Source organism: Cheilinus undulatus, linkage group 6, assembly GCF_018320785.1.
Source record: "Cheilinus undulatus linkage group 6, ASM1832078v1, whole genome shotgun sequence".
NCBI lineage: Eukaryota > Metazoa > Chordata > Actinopteri > Labriformes > Labridae > Cheilinus > Cheilinus undulatus.
The window spans coordinates 11,842,426-11,859,426 of record NC_054870.1 but is presented as its reverse complement, the minus strand read 5'-3'; the positions used below and the strand labels follow the sequence as shown (position 1 = coordinate 11,859,426).

The following is a 17,001-nucleotide window of genomic DNA, read 5'->3' as shown; positions in this document are numbered from 1 at the left end:
GACATGTTTTTGTATATCTACCTATGGGGTAAACTACATACTCTTTTAATAATAATAATACATTTTATTTAAAGAGCACTTTTCAAGAACTCAAAGACACTGTACAAAAAAAAAAAGCCCAAACATGAAGCAGTCTGGAAAAAAGTATAAGATAAAGATGCACAGATACAATACCAGTATTGGGTATCGATGTTGATACCAAGCCTGAGAACTTGTACTTTTAAAACATAGCAGAAACTGTACTCTGTATCAAGGCACTTAAGGCATTATAATACCCTTTTATTGTGTGAGTATGTAGTTAAAGTTGGAGCTACACTATATGGACAAAAGCATTTGGCCACACCTGTTAATTCTTGAATTCAGGTGTTTCAGTCAGACCTGTTGCCACAGGTGTTTAAGATCAAATCAAACACCTATCCATGCAGTCTCTACAAAAACTTGTGATACAAAATGGGTCACTCTGAAGAGCTCAGTGACTTCAAGCATGGTACTGTGATGGATGCCACCTTTGCATTAGGATAGTCTGAGAAATTTCATCCCTGCTGGATCTTCCACAGTCAGCTGTTAGTGATATCATTAGAAAGTGGAAGAAGGAACAACAGCAACTCAGCCGTAAAGCGGAAGACCACATAAAATCACAGAGCGAGGTTAATGACTGCTAAGGTGCATTTGTGTGTAAAAGTTACCAACACTCTGCTGATTCCTTGGCTGAAGTGTCCTGACCTTCCACTGCCATTAGTGTAAGCACAAAAACTGTGCAGTGGGAACTTCATGGAATGGGTTTCCATGGAGTGACAAAATCTACTTCTCTGTTTGGCAGTCAGATGGGAACGTCTGGGTTTGACAGATGCCTGGAGAACGTTGTCTGACTGCATTGAACCAACTGTGGAGTTTGGTGGAGGAGGGATAATGGTACGGGGCTGTTTTTTCAGGGTTTGGACTAGGCCCCTTATTTCCAGGAAAGGCCAATCTTAGTGCTTCAGCATACCAAGACATTTTGGACAATGCTATGCTTCCAACTCTGTAGCAGCAGTTTGGGGAAGGCCCTTTTTTATTCCAACATGACTATACCCCAGTGCACAAAGCAAGGACTATACAGACACGCTTTGATGAGTTGAGTCCTGGCCTCAACCTAATTGAGCACCTTTGGGATGAACTGGAATGGAGATTGTGAGCCAGGCCCTCTAACCCAACATCAGTACCTGACCTCATAAATGCTCTACAGAATGAATGGGCACAAATTCCATTATTAACTCTCCAAAATATTGTAAGAGACTTCCAAGAAGAGTGGAGGCTGCCCAGCTCCATATTATAGCACATGTTTTTGAATACAATGCCTTTACAGTCCATTTTCAGGTAAACTTTGGTCCATATAGTATATGTCTACAGTTTGTTGATAAAAATAGAGGAGAATGAAAACTATGCATTGATAAATTCTCAAGAGGATGGATGAAGAACATCTATGAAAATTAAAACAAACTTTCAGAATGATTTAAAAACAGTTATGGTAATATTAAGTGCTCATACTAGTAACAGATACTGGTGAGCACTTATATCTTAGTACCTGTACTCATTGATCTGGTTAAATGCGTAACTGGTGCATCCCTGGTATAAGGCACTGGTTTTTACAGGGAGGAGGAAGGGGTTCGACTTTCACTGAAGTTATCTTTTTTGGACAAAGATGTGGAGTCAAAAATCCATGATATTTATCCAAGTATAAGGCAATTACTCAGTTGATATTCAAATGTATAGGGGATGGCTGAATGTCAATGTTGGCTTCAATCTTATGATTGCTAATCAAAAATGTATTTTAGCAAATACATTTTTTTTCTTCTGAATTTTTAGCATCCGTTGTCTTTAGAGTGATTAAATAAACTAAGTGTTTCAGGATGTCAGAAAAGATCAACCCTACAAAAACCTCCCTTGAAATGTTATGGATTTTTAAAAGTACTTTATGTTGTTGGACCTTTGGCTTGAAAAAACTCCCCTGTGCTTCATTTACAGCTCTGGTCTGTGCAGTAAAAACACATCAAGTTCCTCCAAATATTCCTAGTCTCTTAATGTGACTGCCAAAGAGCGAATTTTATTCTGAGGGGTGCCACCATGGAGGAAATGTGCTCAATTTGGCTGACTCACAGTGAGAATCACTCATGTTCTTACAGTCTTAACAGTCAGCATGGATAGTATATTGTATTTCACAGGCTTGAACAGAGATGTGAGCTCTCTCAGAACATCAAAATTTTGCTTCCACTCCACTTTACATCAAATGTGTCAGTGGTTTAGGATTTATGCAGATGAGTATTTGATAATGAGACAGTTCTTACCTCTGTAGTCTCTCTCAGGGACTTTTGGGACTGGTTTATTCTTAAGTCTGTCATAAACAGAGAGATAAAGTCATCAGCAGCTGCAGTGAAAGACTGAAAGATGATTTTTATTTCTTGTTTAGTTTCTTTGATTAACATTCACTACATGCAAATAGAGCACAACATACTACATTTACCATCAATCATTTAAAAGCCCAGGATTTCATTGACTTGAATGGACAGTAGGTTATCACTCACTACTGCAACACACACTAAATGTCAACATTAATGATGAATATGACGAAGCAAATGTTGATAAGTTTAGTTGAGTACTGTCCTGAGTTTTCACGATAGCAGAATTTTTCCTTAAAATGATATTGGTAAAATTCAAACAAGATTGATAAGCTATGTGTTCAATGCCATGGCAACAAAAGAAGACCACCTTGGCACCCAAAACTGGTGAATTTAGTTATTTCTGATTTCCACTGACAGTAACTGGACACATACTCAAATTAGACACTGCTTATAGAGTGAAAAGACAAAACGAATCAGATAACCCTAGAAATAATGTCTACCGCAAACAAAATATTTCCTCTTTGTCATTGATAATCTTTGGAGGTGTATGCAGTGATTCTGCTCTCTGTCTGTCTGTAATAGTTTTTTTCTTTCCTTCATTTTTCTGGCTCTTTTTATGGACGTTTTATGGCTCTGTGTGTTTGCGTAATCATGTGAAGCTCACAATGAACAGCCTGTAGGTCTGGACAAAGAGAAAACTTTTAGGGACCAGGAGACATCTATGTTTTTATCATACACTGTCTTTTTGTGACAGACACTATCATTGCTGCTTGCATCTTACTGAGACACTTAAGAGACTTAATGAAGAATATTTGCCAGCCAGTAAAGAAAACGGTCACAGGTGTAGTCTGCGTCTAGAGGTGGAGCAACACAGAAAATCGTCAGCATCAAACATAGTTCTGAACCTTCCTGCACATTTGTGCAGAGGTGTTGACATGTTTCTAAGAAAATGTGCTTTAACTCCATATAACCTCTTTGATTGTAACCACAGACCCACCCTCATTTGATCGCCCCACCTTTGTGCATTCTCTCTCCACTCTCTGCAGATTTGGCTTAAAAACATGACCAAAACCAGTTTTTTATAGTACTCTTGGCACTATTGAAGTATCACAAATTTGACAGCTTTAGTGCATACATTTTAGGGGTGGGTACAAATATTGATTAATCGATGCATCACAATACTTCCTTCCCCCAATTCAATATCGATTCAGCAAATCCTCTGAATCGATTCACCTCCTGGCCAGTGGGGGTCGCTGTGCGTGTGATTGGCATTGTATGGACGAAGGCCACACTCGACCAAACAACAACTAACCATAACCATGTTATGTGAGGTTTTTCACAATTTCCAAGAGGGCAGAAATATAATTTAAGTGTACATACACTTTACTTTTTCAGTGTTTATACAGAACTGTCTGTTTTTTTACTTTTGTACTCCTTATGCACAAGTAAGTTATTATTGTGCAAATTTTTATTTTCAGATGTTTTATTGCTCAAAAATGTGAGTTGACTTACCAAATATGTTCACATGGGCATGAAAATAATTATAAAAAAATTGGCAACAGGTTATTTGTGTATTTCTACTTCTTACCGAATCAACATTGAAGCATTTAAATCAATATTGCATTGAATCAATATCGAATCGCAACCTAAAGAATCGAAATCGAATTGAATCATGAGGTTCTTAACAATACCCAGCCCTAATACATTATCTCAAATATTTCTAGCAGTTTCAAAGCCAGATAACATTTATAATGTTTATAGATGTAATGTGATGTGTCCTTTCATGGCAGCTAGAGACAAGACACAACATGTCTACTATTGCCAAACACTGGATGTTATGTTGAAGACTCCTACACAGTGAAAGGGGAACTATCACTGGAGGCTGCCCTTCTGTTGTTTTATCTCTTTTACAGTATGATTAGCTGCTTGTGATAGGCAATGATTATTCTCCCCCCTTAATGTGCAACTCCATCCTCATTCCCATAACCCCAGTATGGTATTTCCCCACGAGACACCCCCAAGTCAGTTAGAAACACATTACTCAGCCCTGCACTACCATTCAGCCTACAATGCTTTGCAAGTAACTCACTGCACAAAACAGAAGGACATAGCAGTTTAAACAGCTTTTTTTGCCTCCTTATGTGAAATCCAACCATTAATCAAAAACAGTGGTTTATTCTTTAGTACATACAATGCATGGAGTCTGCACTTTAAAAAAGGTGCTGTTATTGTTTTTGATTAAGAACTTTCTGGAGACTGAACTGTGCTCTGAAGTCTATTAAGTCATCTCGCCTTTATTTAGGATAAGCATCAATAGCAGACAGGCTTTGAGTTATTATTATTATCTTTAAAAAATATACTTGCTGGGCTTTTTATGCCTTTATTCATGGAGGAACCCCTAGGCCATTGTGACACAGGCCTTTATGTTTTCAAACAAAACTTGTTTGAATGAAAGATGGGAGAGAGTATAAAATTGTTTATTTTAAAAAATATTTTACTGTGATCAAAATCAGGATATAGAGAGAGGGGATTTATGCAAATAGCTCCGGTGCAAGGCTTTTTGAAAATCATCTAAAAGAAAAGTAGTGCCTGCACACTTACTCCATGCCACACACACAAAAAAATTGTAAACATTTAGATCACACTTTGATCTTCATCCGATTTGATGAAGATCAAAGTGTGATCCTAACACTGTCTAATAAAACACACTGATCTTCATCAGATTTCATCAAGATCAAAGTGTGATCCAAACATTTGTCAGATCTGATAAAGATCAAAGTGGGATTAGAATATTGCCTAATTAAACATTTTAGACAATGTTTTGATCTTTCTCAGGTTTAATGAAGATCAAAGTGGGATTGAAATGTCTAATTGAACATTTTTGTGGTATGGCGTAAGTGCAGAGGTGTTACTTTTCTTTTTTTCAAAATCAGGTTTAAGTCACTAATGTGATCTTGCTTTGTAAAACAGTCCATCTCTGAAAACCTGCTGCACTTTGTGGATGGGGGATAGAAAGGTTTTGGTTTTACAATTTGAACTTTATTTATTTATTTTTTTACACACAAATTATTTCAACACTAAATGCATTGGACTTCCAAGACCTGCTTTTATTTGTAAAATCATGTAGAAACACTCAGCTTGAGGAAGGAACTGGGCCTTTAAAGGAACCCTGCATGTAAAAACATGGTGACTTTATTAGACTAACAACAATCAGTTGCAGACTTGGTAATACTGAGATCCAAGGCAAACACAGGCATAGCGGCCCTCCACATCCACTGTTCTCCCCTTTTTAAATTAGTATCTATCAAAGTAAGATCTACTTGTAACTTTTTATTTTATTCAGTATTCACACAGCAATGATGACTGGGGCTGTATTTTAAAAATGCTCTCACTATACAACCTATAAAAATGTAATTTTCTGTATTTCTTTTGACCTTATAGTCTAATATAAATGATCTGTAATTTCTTTTAGCAATCTTCTAGTGCTTTCACTATTTTGTTTTTAACAATGTTAAATGTTACATAGTCATGGTTCTGATATTTTACTTAAGAAATATAACGGATCCATTGCCACATGCCTGATCATATTCTAGTTAAAATTTCATGCAATGCAAACTAAAAATGACCATTTTAGTACAGAAATTCAGCCGGATTTGTGTCCATTTGTAGACTCTAAATGGACATCCTGTAAACAAACGAGCAACATAAATGATACGTTTGCATGTTTATTTCAGTAAAAAAATGACTACTTACTCAGAGAAAAAGAATCGTAGTTTCATTTTTTAACTCTTTTTTTCTTTTTAGTCATGATTTACCAACTAAGACCTCTTAGTGCTTAACTTAAAAGTGTCCAGCAATGCTCAGCCACAGGATCATGTTGGTGTTTATGTTGTTTTTAAAGAGTTTGTGACACACAGAAAAGGTGGACTTTCTTAAATACACCGCTGACAAACAGAATGTCACGTCGAAGAACTGTTTTTGTAGTGTCTTTTATTCATGATTCTTCAAGTTTGTGTAGTTTTGGAACTAAGTGAAGCTGTTAGTTCGGTTTATTGGACCCTTACCTTCATCTGGATCCCAGGATTAACAGGGTCGTACTGATTTTCTGACTTCTTTGACAGAGAAGGCAGGCAGCAGTGATTTTATTTCTTTTTCTGGTTTTCCCTCACGCTAAAGGAGCTGTATCTGCAGTGTGTCTGTGAGCTGTTACTGCTGGACTTTGTAAGAGTCTTTAGATGTTCCTCTTTCTGATAGTCTTTAACATGACAAGGTTTACTTAACATTTCGCACTTTTAATGAGTGTGTTACTTGAAAATTCAAACTGTCAGAATATGGCTGGTTCAAGAGAAAGGGTTGAAAATGTTTTCCTCAGGCAGTAGCCGACCTTTGCCTATAATGGTGACCTCCACCACTGACAGCAATGTCTTTTACATGTATGTTGTAAAAACGAGACTTAATTTCTGCATTTTACATGTCATATATTAAGTATCTTAAATATTTTTATGCTGACCAAAAACCCACTAGATTTCTACATTTTTGGAACAAAATCCACGTGTAGGCTGCCGTTGTTTTGCAATGCACTCTGGGTAGTGATGTCAAATGGTTGTGCTGTTCTTCCTTAGAAGTGTCATCCTTAAACCTTTTAAACCTGGGTATAGTTTTAGAGAAGAGGACAAAAAGGAAGAAGTCACTGCAGTCTTGGTCAAGATAAATTCAACAGAAAGATGTGGGAAGAACAGCGCAACCATTTGACATCACTACCCAGAGTGCATTGCAAAACAATGTCAGCCTACACGTGGATTCTGTTCTAAAAATGTAGAAATCTAGTGGGTTGTTGGTCAACGTAAAAATATATGACACTTATGTTAAGCAAATAAGGCTGTTATATATCAAAATGTAGGGTTCCCTTTGTGACCTTAAACTTAATGGGCATTTACAACTGCATTGTAACGCCCAAAAATATGCTTCAAAATTGTTATAACCTGGCTATGATTGCTACTATCTATTGAGAAGGACTTTATTCTAGTCTTGAGCCCTGTGAATTACTAAAACCACTCCTGGTTAAAAGCCTTATAAAAAGCAAATCTTAACATGCAAATACAGTATGTGTTTGGATAAATGTGTCATTCTAGTATCAATTCTTAAGCAGACTCAATTTAGGAAAGGAAAGTGAGAGAGGTGCCATGCCATCTGTTTGTTATTTTTGGTTCGTGGCTCTGTCTCTTACTCCAACAGTTGTGAAAGAGGAATTGACGTTCGCCACTGATGCATGTTTGACACCACAGAGAGCTTTAGACTCACAGCCTTCTCACTACCTGACAAAAAAACATGTTTTATTTTTAGAAATAAGTCCAGCATTATTTACAGCACTGACCTTCGTAGTTTGTTCAGCAAACTGCCGTCATTTTTCTTGATGTCTTGTACAATTTTCTGAAGCTGCCTGCAAAACACAGAAATGCTCAATCAGAAGTATGTCCTAAAAATCAATCAGGCTTTCATTACTTTTCTGAAAAGGTTAACTTCTTACTTTTCATGTAGTATATACAAGGAGCAATCTATTTATACATGAATAGATTTATCTACAGTCACATATTGTTGCTGCTTTGATAAGATGTTGGATATTATGAAACGTTTTGGCAGTTAGAAAAAGTAAGAAGCTGTGGTTTTGGTTGGTTAAAAGCAACAGACTATAACAAAAAATATAGACATTAAGGCATCACAGCGTAGTGGTAAAAATGTCCGTATACCATTGTCCAGTTGGAAACAACAATCAGATAGAACGTCTTACCTAATCTTGGCTGTAGCAGGAGCAGCCAGTCTCCCTAATGTTTCCATATTCATGTTTAATCCAATAGTTTCTCTGTTTTTAACTTCATTCCTCTGGAGTCTGTGCTGTGTGGTCGTTCACAGAAATATTAATGACAAAGAACTTTGACTACAAGTCTACAAATCATGTCTTTGTCACAGGGGAGGGAGTTCAGCTATAAAAAAATCACTTCCCTTTTCCACTCCCTCAAAAACAGATTTCAGTGAGCATGCTCTAACAAATAACTTACATCACATCACTTCAATTCCCCCTTCATTTTCAACACGGATAACTGAGCACTCAGGAGGAGGCTTTTTATTTCACCCAGCCACACAGCCTTGGATATCGTCAAATCATCTGCAAAGTGTTACACCAAGCTTTAGAAGTTGTAGAACTGGTTGCTAAATGGTGTGCCTTAAGGCATGTCCAAGTATGCTGTGGGAATTTATACATTTCTATTATTGCTACAACTCGTAACAAATAAAGATACCGAAACATGCAACGGAAGCAATTTTAATGGATATAAATATGTCTTAAGTTTTTATTTGATCTTAGGTGTGCCTTGGGCAAAAACGTTTTAACACCACTGGATTCAAATCCTAATTATAGAAGATTGAAGTCCTTAGTTAAGGCAAATGAAATCGTACATTTTTGACATCAGTTCAGTATATAACAAGATTAAACTCCCGATTTTAGGATATTAAAGTTGTAAATTATAATAAACACATTGTACATTTTTTGTGACTAAAGATTTTTCAAAAGAGACATTGTGAATCTATGATAATAAAGTTTTAACTTTAAGAGATTAAGTTGCTCATAATGCAAATAATTATTAATTTAAATCATTATTTTACAAAGGCCAACAGTTATGAGATGAAAGCCAGGCACAAGAATAACTTATTCAGTTATGAGACTAAACTCAAACTTTTGTCTGATTAATGTCATAAATTAAAAAATAAATAAATAAATAAGTGGCCCTTTTATACATATAAGTTTTTTTTTTAAAGATTAAAGTTAAAAAAAAAAAAAACAATCCAAAAATGTAGTTGTAAATTTATGCAGATAAAGATGTAATTTTATCTGCAAACTCCAGAAACTGGTCTCCTCCCTTCCAAGACGTTTACAGACTATTGTTGAAATAAGAGGGGATGCCACACAATTGTAAACATTGCCCTGTCCTTACTTTTTTGAGATGTGTTGCTGCTTTCATACTGATATGTTATTTATTTGCTGTTGTGATTAAATATGGGTTTATGAGAAATGCAAATCATTAGTATAAAATAATGATAAAAATAAAATGGTACAAATATGATAGAGTTAGAAACGTAAATGTGTAATGCACAATAAAAATGCAGATTAAAAACATTCAGCATGTTTTAAGTTACTTCATGATCACATGTTTCCTGCTTGAGTGCAAAGATCTGTGCTTTGGGCATCCTTTGACCCTCTTTCTCATGCTGTAAATTCCATGTGTGCATTTGCTTCTCTTTAGTATGAGAGACCGTTGCTCTGTGAGCTCTGGGAAAATGCATGGCTGAGTGCAGTACAAACTTTTTGCTATTGAGCGGCTTGGTCATGCGCTGAGACACTAATGTCATGTGGTGCAACCACAGACTGTAGAAGATAGTGGATGAAACCTGAGTGAGGTCAGCCATGTGGTTACTGAAGGACACTTTTAAGTACAATCTACATATTGAAGTAGCTGTTTCAAACTAAGTTTAGAGCAGCCTTTTCCACTCAAAGTACGTGCTACAGCTCACTTTGAAACCTGGAAACTTTCTGGGGCCCACCAAACCCCTCGAACAACTGTGACAAGACCAAGGTCATTATAGTAAAACTAACTAAATAACTAAAACTAAAATTCAAAAATCCAAACTAACTATAACTGTATAGTGGGTTTATAAAACTAACTAAAATAAAATACAAATAGAGACAAAATATCCTTAGTTTTAGTCTTTGACACAACCATACTGACTGGCACCTACACCCAAGTCTGGGGAGTGTAAAATTGCCTGATTTGATTGGTTATGACATCACAAAGTGGTGGTTTTATGTCTGGAGTTGAATTCAAACATCATCTTGAGATAAATAAAATGATATGTGAAAAGTAGCCTTTTTGAATATGTTTGTAAAAATGTATGATTTTCACTCAGCCCTGACATGAACCCCCAAAAACCTAAAACTTACACTAAAACAAATTAAAACAAATTAAAATGAGGCATTTTTTGTGAAATAAAAACTAAAAGGGGCACTTTGTCAAAAAATGTTCACTTATAAGGTATGAAAAAGGCACTTTGTCAAATATTGTCCAATAAGAAGGCACTAAAAATGCATTTTATTGAATTTTGTCAACCTAAACTGAACTAAAAATTGCGCTTTATCAAATTTTGTCTGCTTAAAAAAAGGCAAATTATCAAAATTTTCCACAAAAAGAAACTAAAAAAGGCACTTGGTTAAAATAAAATTCCACTTAAAAGGTATGAAAAGGGCACTTTATCAAATTTTGTCCACTTAAATGTCATTAAATATGCACTTTAGCATAATGTTTCCACTTAAAAAGCATGAGAAATGTACTCTATAACATTTTGTCCACTTTAAAGGCACTAAAAAGTGGTCCTTACTGGGGTCCATAGAGTCTAATTTTCTGGCTGTGTTTGTCAGTTCTGAGACTTTTTTGTTTCTTGAAAATGACCTGTCATGGCCTGCCTGCAGTCTCTCTGGGGCCCACCAGGAGGCTTCTGCCCACACATTGGGAAACAATGCTTAAGATCAACCTGCTCACATGGAGGTAGAGTTGAGGCAGATCTTAAGCCTCCTTAATAAAAAGCTGCATTGGGCTGGCTAACAGCTAAATCAATCATGACCCTGGAAAATCATAAATCAGTATCCTTATTTCAACCAAAACTGGTGCTATAAAGATAATTATTGATTATTTCTGCTCTAAAGTGTATGCCTATAAAGACTTAAATTATTCTGACCAAAATCCCTCTTTTGGACCAGGCTATGTTAAGTTTTGCTGTAAAAATCAACACTTTAACATAGGTGTGTTTGTGCCTCAGGTGCTTCTGCAGCCAGCCTCTAGTGGACACTCAAGGAACTACAGAGTTTTGCGATTTCACATTGGTTTCATTTTTGACCACAGAAGTTACAGCTTGAGTGTCACAGACTGTGTGACTGATGAATCAGCGCAGAGATTTGACTAACATAATCAGTTTTAAAGGTTGGTTTCCATAGACTTTAAGATACGTGTGGGAATCAATACTTATGCAGTCAGCTGTTGTTTATTCTTAGTTAAAAACAGATAATTTCCTCAGTTAAATTCAGTTACTCAACCAGCAAAGATGACCCCTAGTTTATTTGATCCACAAGATAATACTAATAATTATAATGTGAGTCAGATAAACTGAAAAGTTAGTGATCTGTCGTGCTGCTTTTTAATATTATTTCAACACTTTTGGAAATAAAGGTTAAACACTCTAGGCTACTGGGAATCCTCATTGTTGAAGAGCAGCCTTCCCCTCCAAGCTCATTGTGTCAGTTTATGTTAGATTCATGTTACTTCTTTTAAACTGAAAAAAGGTCAATAACGTGTCATGGAAAGTACCGTGTTGTACTTCTGAGGTTTTTTTTTTTCTAAATATAATCAGATATGGTGGGATGAGCTACTGCTCACTGTGTGGGTGTGGTCTACTTTCATGAGAAAAAAAAGAGCAGAAAATGAGAAGGAACCTCTGACAGTGTGTTAACAGACAGTTTTTAAGGAAGCAGCAATGATTCATGGTAAGATAGAAAGCCATTAGTCAGCCTTTATTCAACATTATTTCTGGAGGTTCGTGTAACAAAGAGAAACCGTTAGCTTTTATGTGGAGAGTACATTAAGGTAGTTCAGTTTATATACAGTGTGTTGATTTATTTTTTTTAAGACTTCAGTTGACAAAATTTTGCAAAACTGTGTTAGAAACCTGAGAATTCCCTACATTTTACAGCAGAAACATCCAAACCAGGTTTATAAGGTTTATGATCAACTGTATAAACACAGGAGCACTGTAAGGCAAGTATGGAGGCCCAGGAGGGACAAAACCCATCTGACAGTGTTAAGTAGTAGATCATTTTTAGATATAGCTGTGAGATTTCTGCACTAATAAACTAAAACATTTTCTGAGCCAGTTTGATTAGTATGGTTGTTTTACATAAAAGCAGGTATGGTGTCTTTTAAATGTAATTAATTGATTAATTCTTAATTTCCTGGATAAGCGTTTGATTGGTAGGGGATTTTTTTATTCCCATTTATCCACAAGCGTCTGAGTCTCAGACTGCCCTTCTTCTTTATAGAAATTACAGTTCTGTAAAAGTTATGACATTGCATAAAATGTAAACAAAATAACAAAATAAATGGTCTTAAAAATCATTTTCAACCTATATTCAGTGAAGTAGGACACAAGACGAGATATTTAATATTCAAACTGACGGATTTCTTTTTAATGTACACACATTCTGAATGTGGTGCCTGCACCACAAAGCACATTTTGGGAGCAAGTTTTGCACTATGTTGTATTACCTTTCCTTCTAACAAAACTCTGTTAGCATACAGACTGTAGACACTAATTGCTGCAACACTGAAAGTGCAATTCTTTCCCTTTCTTGCTTGATGTACACCTAAAATTGCATGAGAGTGCATGGTCTCAATTATTGTGTTTTTCACATTTCATAAGTTTCACTTCTAAGTCTTATAAGTCCATAAGTCTTTTCTTACAAACATGCAAAAACCAACTATCCAACCAACTAGTGAAAAAGATTTTTGAAAAGAGGATCAATTTGACTACTGAATGTTGCATATTTTGCTGTGTTCAGTTCAATATCACTCTCTCTTTCCCTCTCTAATTCACACACAGAAACACATTCATGCAAACACATGGGGATACAAAACAGGAACTTCCTTCAGAACAACAACATGCCGACACATGTGCAGCTGCAGAAAGACACTGACAATAACACGTATCATCCAGCTGTAGATCTACACGCACACATTAGTCAGCCACATGCATAGCTGTGAACACAAGCACACACTTTACACAAATATGGTTCAACATTTTATTTAAGGGAAGCATTTTAATGGGAATTGTTATGCTTTTTTATACAGGCCCTACTGTGAACTGTCACTGGGGGTTCAGAAAACAAACGAAGAAAAAGAGCACTGTCCTTTTAAAACACCAAGAAATCTGCTCAGAGTTTGTGTAATCAGATTAGCTGAGACAGAAAACTTGTATGATTGAGGTATAAAGTAAATAAAAGTGTGACTCACGGTTGGTGGATGAGGCTGAACTTGCTCATGTCGTTTTCAGACAGGTTCTGTGAAAACAGATGAGAAGCTCATAAACACACAACGACAAAGACAAATGAGCTCACAGATAAGGGGGATTCTTTATAACTGAGGTGAGTGTATTCGTCTGTCACTTTCACTGAAAACAGGGATTTAAGCTGACGTTGTCTTCTAAAGACAAGGCCTTTGAATTATTAATGAGTAAGTGGTAGTCCATCCATCCATTATCTTTACCACTCATCACATTCAGGATCACTACAGCAAGAGCTACTGCAGATATTAACAATATATGCTGGGATTCCAAGTTTAACATATTTTCATCAGATGAAACTTAAATGTTGTTGATATCTGTAACTGAACTACAACTGTCCTGATAATATAAATGAGCCTGTTTTCACATGAAATTATCACATTTTAACTTTTTAATCTGTACTGCTGATCTGTTGCTACACACTCCTGGTGGGTGGTAGCAGGGCTGCCCATAAGGGGGGATAAAGGCAGAGCTTTCTGGGACCCTGCCGAACTAAGGGGCCCATGTAAGTCAGCAAACTCAAGGTCAATTGTAAAGCTGTGACATTTTTAAAAATTTTTTAATCTTAATTATAGCCACTCTTATCAAATCAACAAATTTAATTTGATTTATTAGAGTGTAGTACAGTATAGCATTTTCAAAATGTAAACCCTTTTCCTTGAAACAGAAATACCTTTTAAATGGTGATGTAAACAATGTGGATGGGCACACTGAACTAAATTCAATTCAATTCAATTCAACTTCAATTCAACACACGCACACCCCCCCCCCCCCCCCCCCACCCCCACACACACACACACACACACACATACAGTGCAGGTCATATGTACTACATAGAGTACACAGGCAAAATGCTAATATATTGTACTTTATCTTACAGTCAAAGGCATGAGAGAAAAGCAGTGTTTTCAGACCGCTCTTAAATGAACTTAAAGTGTCTAACAACCTCAGGCCAACTGGCAGCTTATTGCATAGAACAGCACCATAGTGGCTAAATGCAGCTTCACCTGATTTGTATTTTACTTTAGGCACATTTAGAGGGCCCATACCCGAAGATCTGAGGGACCTGGTGGGGTGATAGTGAGTGAGCATGTCAGAAATGTACCGGGGTGCCATACCATTCAGTGATTTATAAACAAGAAGAAGCACTTTAAAATCAATTCTGTATTGGACGGGAAGCCAGTGAAGATTTTTCAGAATGGGTGTGATGTGTTCTGTTTTCTTTGTTCCTGTTAGAATGCGGGCTGCAGCGTTTTGGATGAGTTAAAGGCGATTTATTGTCTTTTTTGGAAGTCCAGCATAGAGAGAGTTACAGTAATCTAATCTGTTGGATATGAATGCATGGACCAGTTTTCCCGAATCACACTGAGACATGACAGAAATGTGTGTGTGGAAATGTTTTTTAAATGGTAGAAGGCTGTTTTGGTGATGGCAGTTATATGTTGTTGAAAGTTTAAATCTGCATCAATGAGGACTCAGAGATTTCTGACGTGCTCACTGTACTTGAAAGGAAATGAAGATGAAAGCGAAATGAATTCTTGGCTCTGTTTTTGTGGACCAACTAGCAGGATTTTTGTTTGATCTGTGTTAACGTGAAGAAAATTCTGTGACATCCAGTGGTTTATTTCATCGATGCGTTTAACCAAGTGATTTATGGGATTTATGGGAGTGAGACATAAAGCTGTGTATCATCGGCATATGAATGGTATGAGACATTGTGTTTCTGAATAAGTGAACCAAGTGGGAGCATGTAAAGGCTGAACAGCAGAGGACCCAGAACTGATCCTTGTGGCACCCCACAGTCCAGACTATAATTTACAGATGTGAAATTGCCGAGTGAAACTGAGAATGTTCTTTCCTGTAAATATGATTTAAACCAGTGAATGAGGGATCTGAGAGGCCTATGGAAGTTTCAAGTCTATGGAGTAGGATGTTATGATCAACTGTATCAAAGGCGGAGCTTAAATCTAATAAGACTAAAATGGAGAGTTTGTTTGAATCGTTGTTGAGTTTTAAATCGTTGATAACCTTGACCAGTGCCGTTTCTGTGCTGAGATTGACTCTGAATCCTGATTGGTAGATATCAAACAGATTTTTACGGGTGAGGTAATTGTGTAGTTGATGGTAGACGACTTTTTCTATGACTTTTTCTATAAGTGATTAAAAAAGCAATGTGAGACTTGAGACAATGATGATGTGCACAAAGGCAGGATGCCATAAAATAAAATGAAGTAGAAGAAACTTAGACAACCTGAAAAGAATGGAATTATTGTACAAGGGACTAAAACTAGGCAAAAATTGGTTTAAATAGGCAAAAAGGACAACTATGGGTGAAAAGAAGCAAAAATAAGTTACAGAAATAGGTGAAGAGTGGCAAAAGGGGGCAAAAAGTGGTCAATACATCGCTAAAATTGGTGATAAAGTGGTCAAAATGGGCTTCAAGTGGCAAAAAAGTGACAAATGTGAGTGAAAAGAAAAGATATAGGAAAAAAGATTTTGCATAAATTTAGTAAAAGGTGGCAAAGAAGTGGCTAAAAAGGACAAAAAGCAACAAGAATGTGACTAAACAAATTGCAAATATATGGGCAAAAGAGGCAAAATGACAAAAATGGGCAAAAATAGGATAAATGTGCTAAGAAAAAATCCAGAAAGGGGCAAAAAAAAAAAAAAAAAGGCAAAAGTTGCAAAAAGAAAAATGAACAAAAAGCACAAGTGGCAAATATGTGAAAAAATAGCTGAAAGGGGCTAAAATAAGGTCAAAAAGCAGCAAGAAGATGTTGCAGAAAGTAAACGAACAGTGGCAAAAATGTGTCAAAAGGGGCAAAAAATTGCATATTTGGGCAAATAGGGGCAGAAAAAGTGGTGACAAAAGGGCACACACACAGGGTAAGTGTGAAAGAAATCACAATAAATGAGCAAAAATTGGCAAAACAGGCAATAAAAGGATTAAAACTGGCAAAAAGAAGTGGCAAGATTAGATGGAAAAAATATGAAATGGGTTAAAAAGCAGCACAGAAAAATTATTTTAACATCAGAAGTCAATAATATTTTGACACTTTACAGCTCCAATGGAAGGAACTGTTAGCAAGGATGCTAGCTGTTAGCAAGGATGCTAGTGCCAATGCTACTGATGACATGCACGTCATCAATATATCACAACTGGGGACGGTCCATTCCTTTGACTTTTCAGGGGTGTAGCTGACGATGACTGGGTGACAGTTATGCACCTTAACATGAAAAACTCACATTAGTGTTTCTCATCTAGGGTATCTGACCCACAAAACATAAACTGAACCAACCCAGTCCCATGACGTTAGGTTAAGATTAAGGTTAAGGTTAAATGTTTCTCATCATGTGGTTTAATCCACTGCACTTCTGTAATCAAACAAAGATTTATGAATAATTTCAACACTGATTCATCAAAGAAACACAAATGAGGATTTCTGTGAAAATGAACACCGTGAAC

General features: G+C 36.4%; 1 protein-coding gene across 3 annotated transcripts in view; it reads right to left on the bottom strand.

The window, feature by feature from the left end:
* Window positions 1-17,001, bottom strand: part of blnk (B cell linker) — a 58,030-nt gene that overhangs the window by 22,882 nt on the left and 18,147 nt on the right. For 2 of the 3 annotated variants that reach the window (XM_041789591.1, XM_041789590.1), the window contains exons 3-5: window positions 13,487-13,533; window positions 7,753-7,818; window positions 2,325-2,371 (exon numbers count right to left, since the gene is read on the bottom strand). In XM_041789591.1, the coding sequence (XP_041645525.1) occupies window positions 2,325-2,371; window positions 7,753-7,818; window positions 13,487-13,533 (160 nt within the window). Of the gene's footprint in view, window positions 1-2,324; window positions 2,372-7,752; window positions 7,819-8,166; window positions 8,328-13,486; window positions 13,534-17,001 lie in introns of those variants that run through there. The other variant, XM_041789592.1, reaches the window with a different exon arrangement.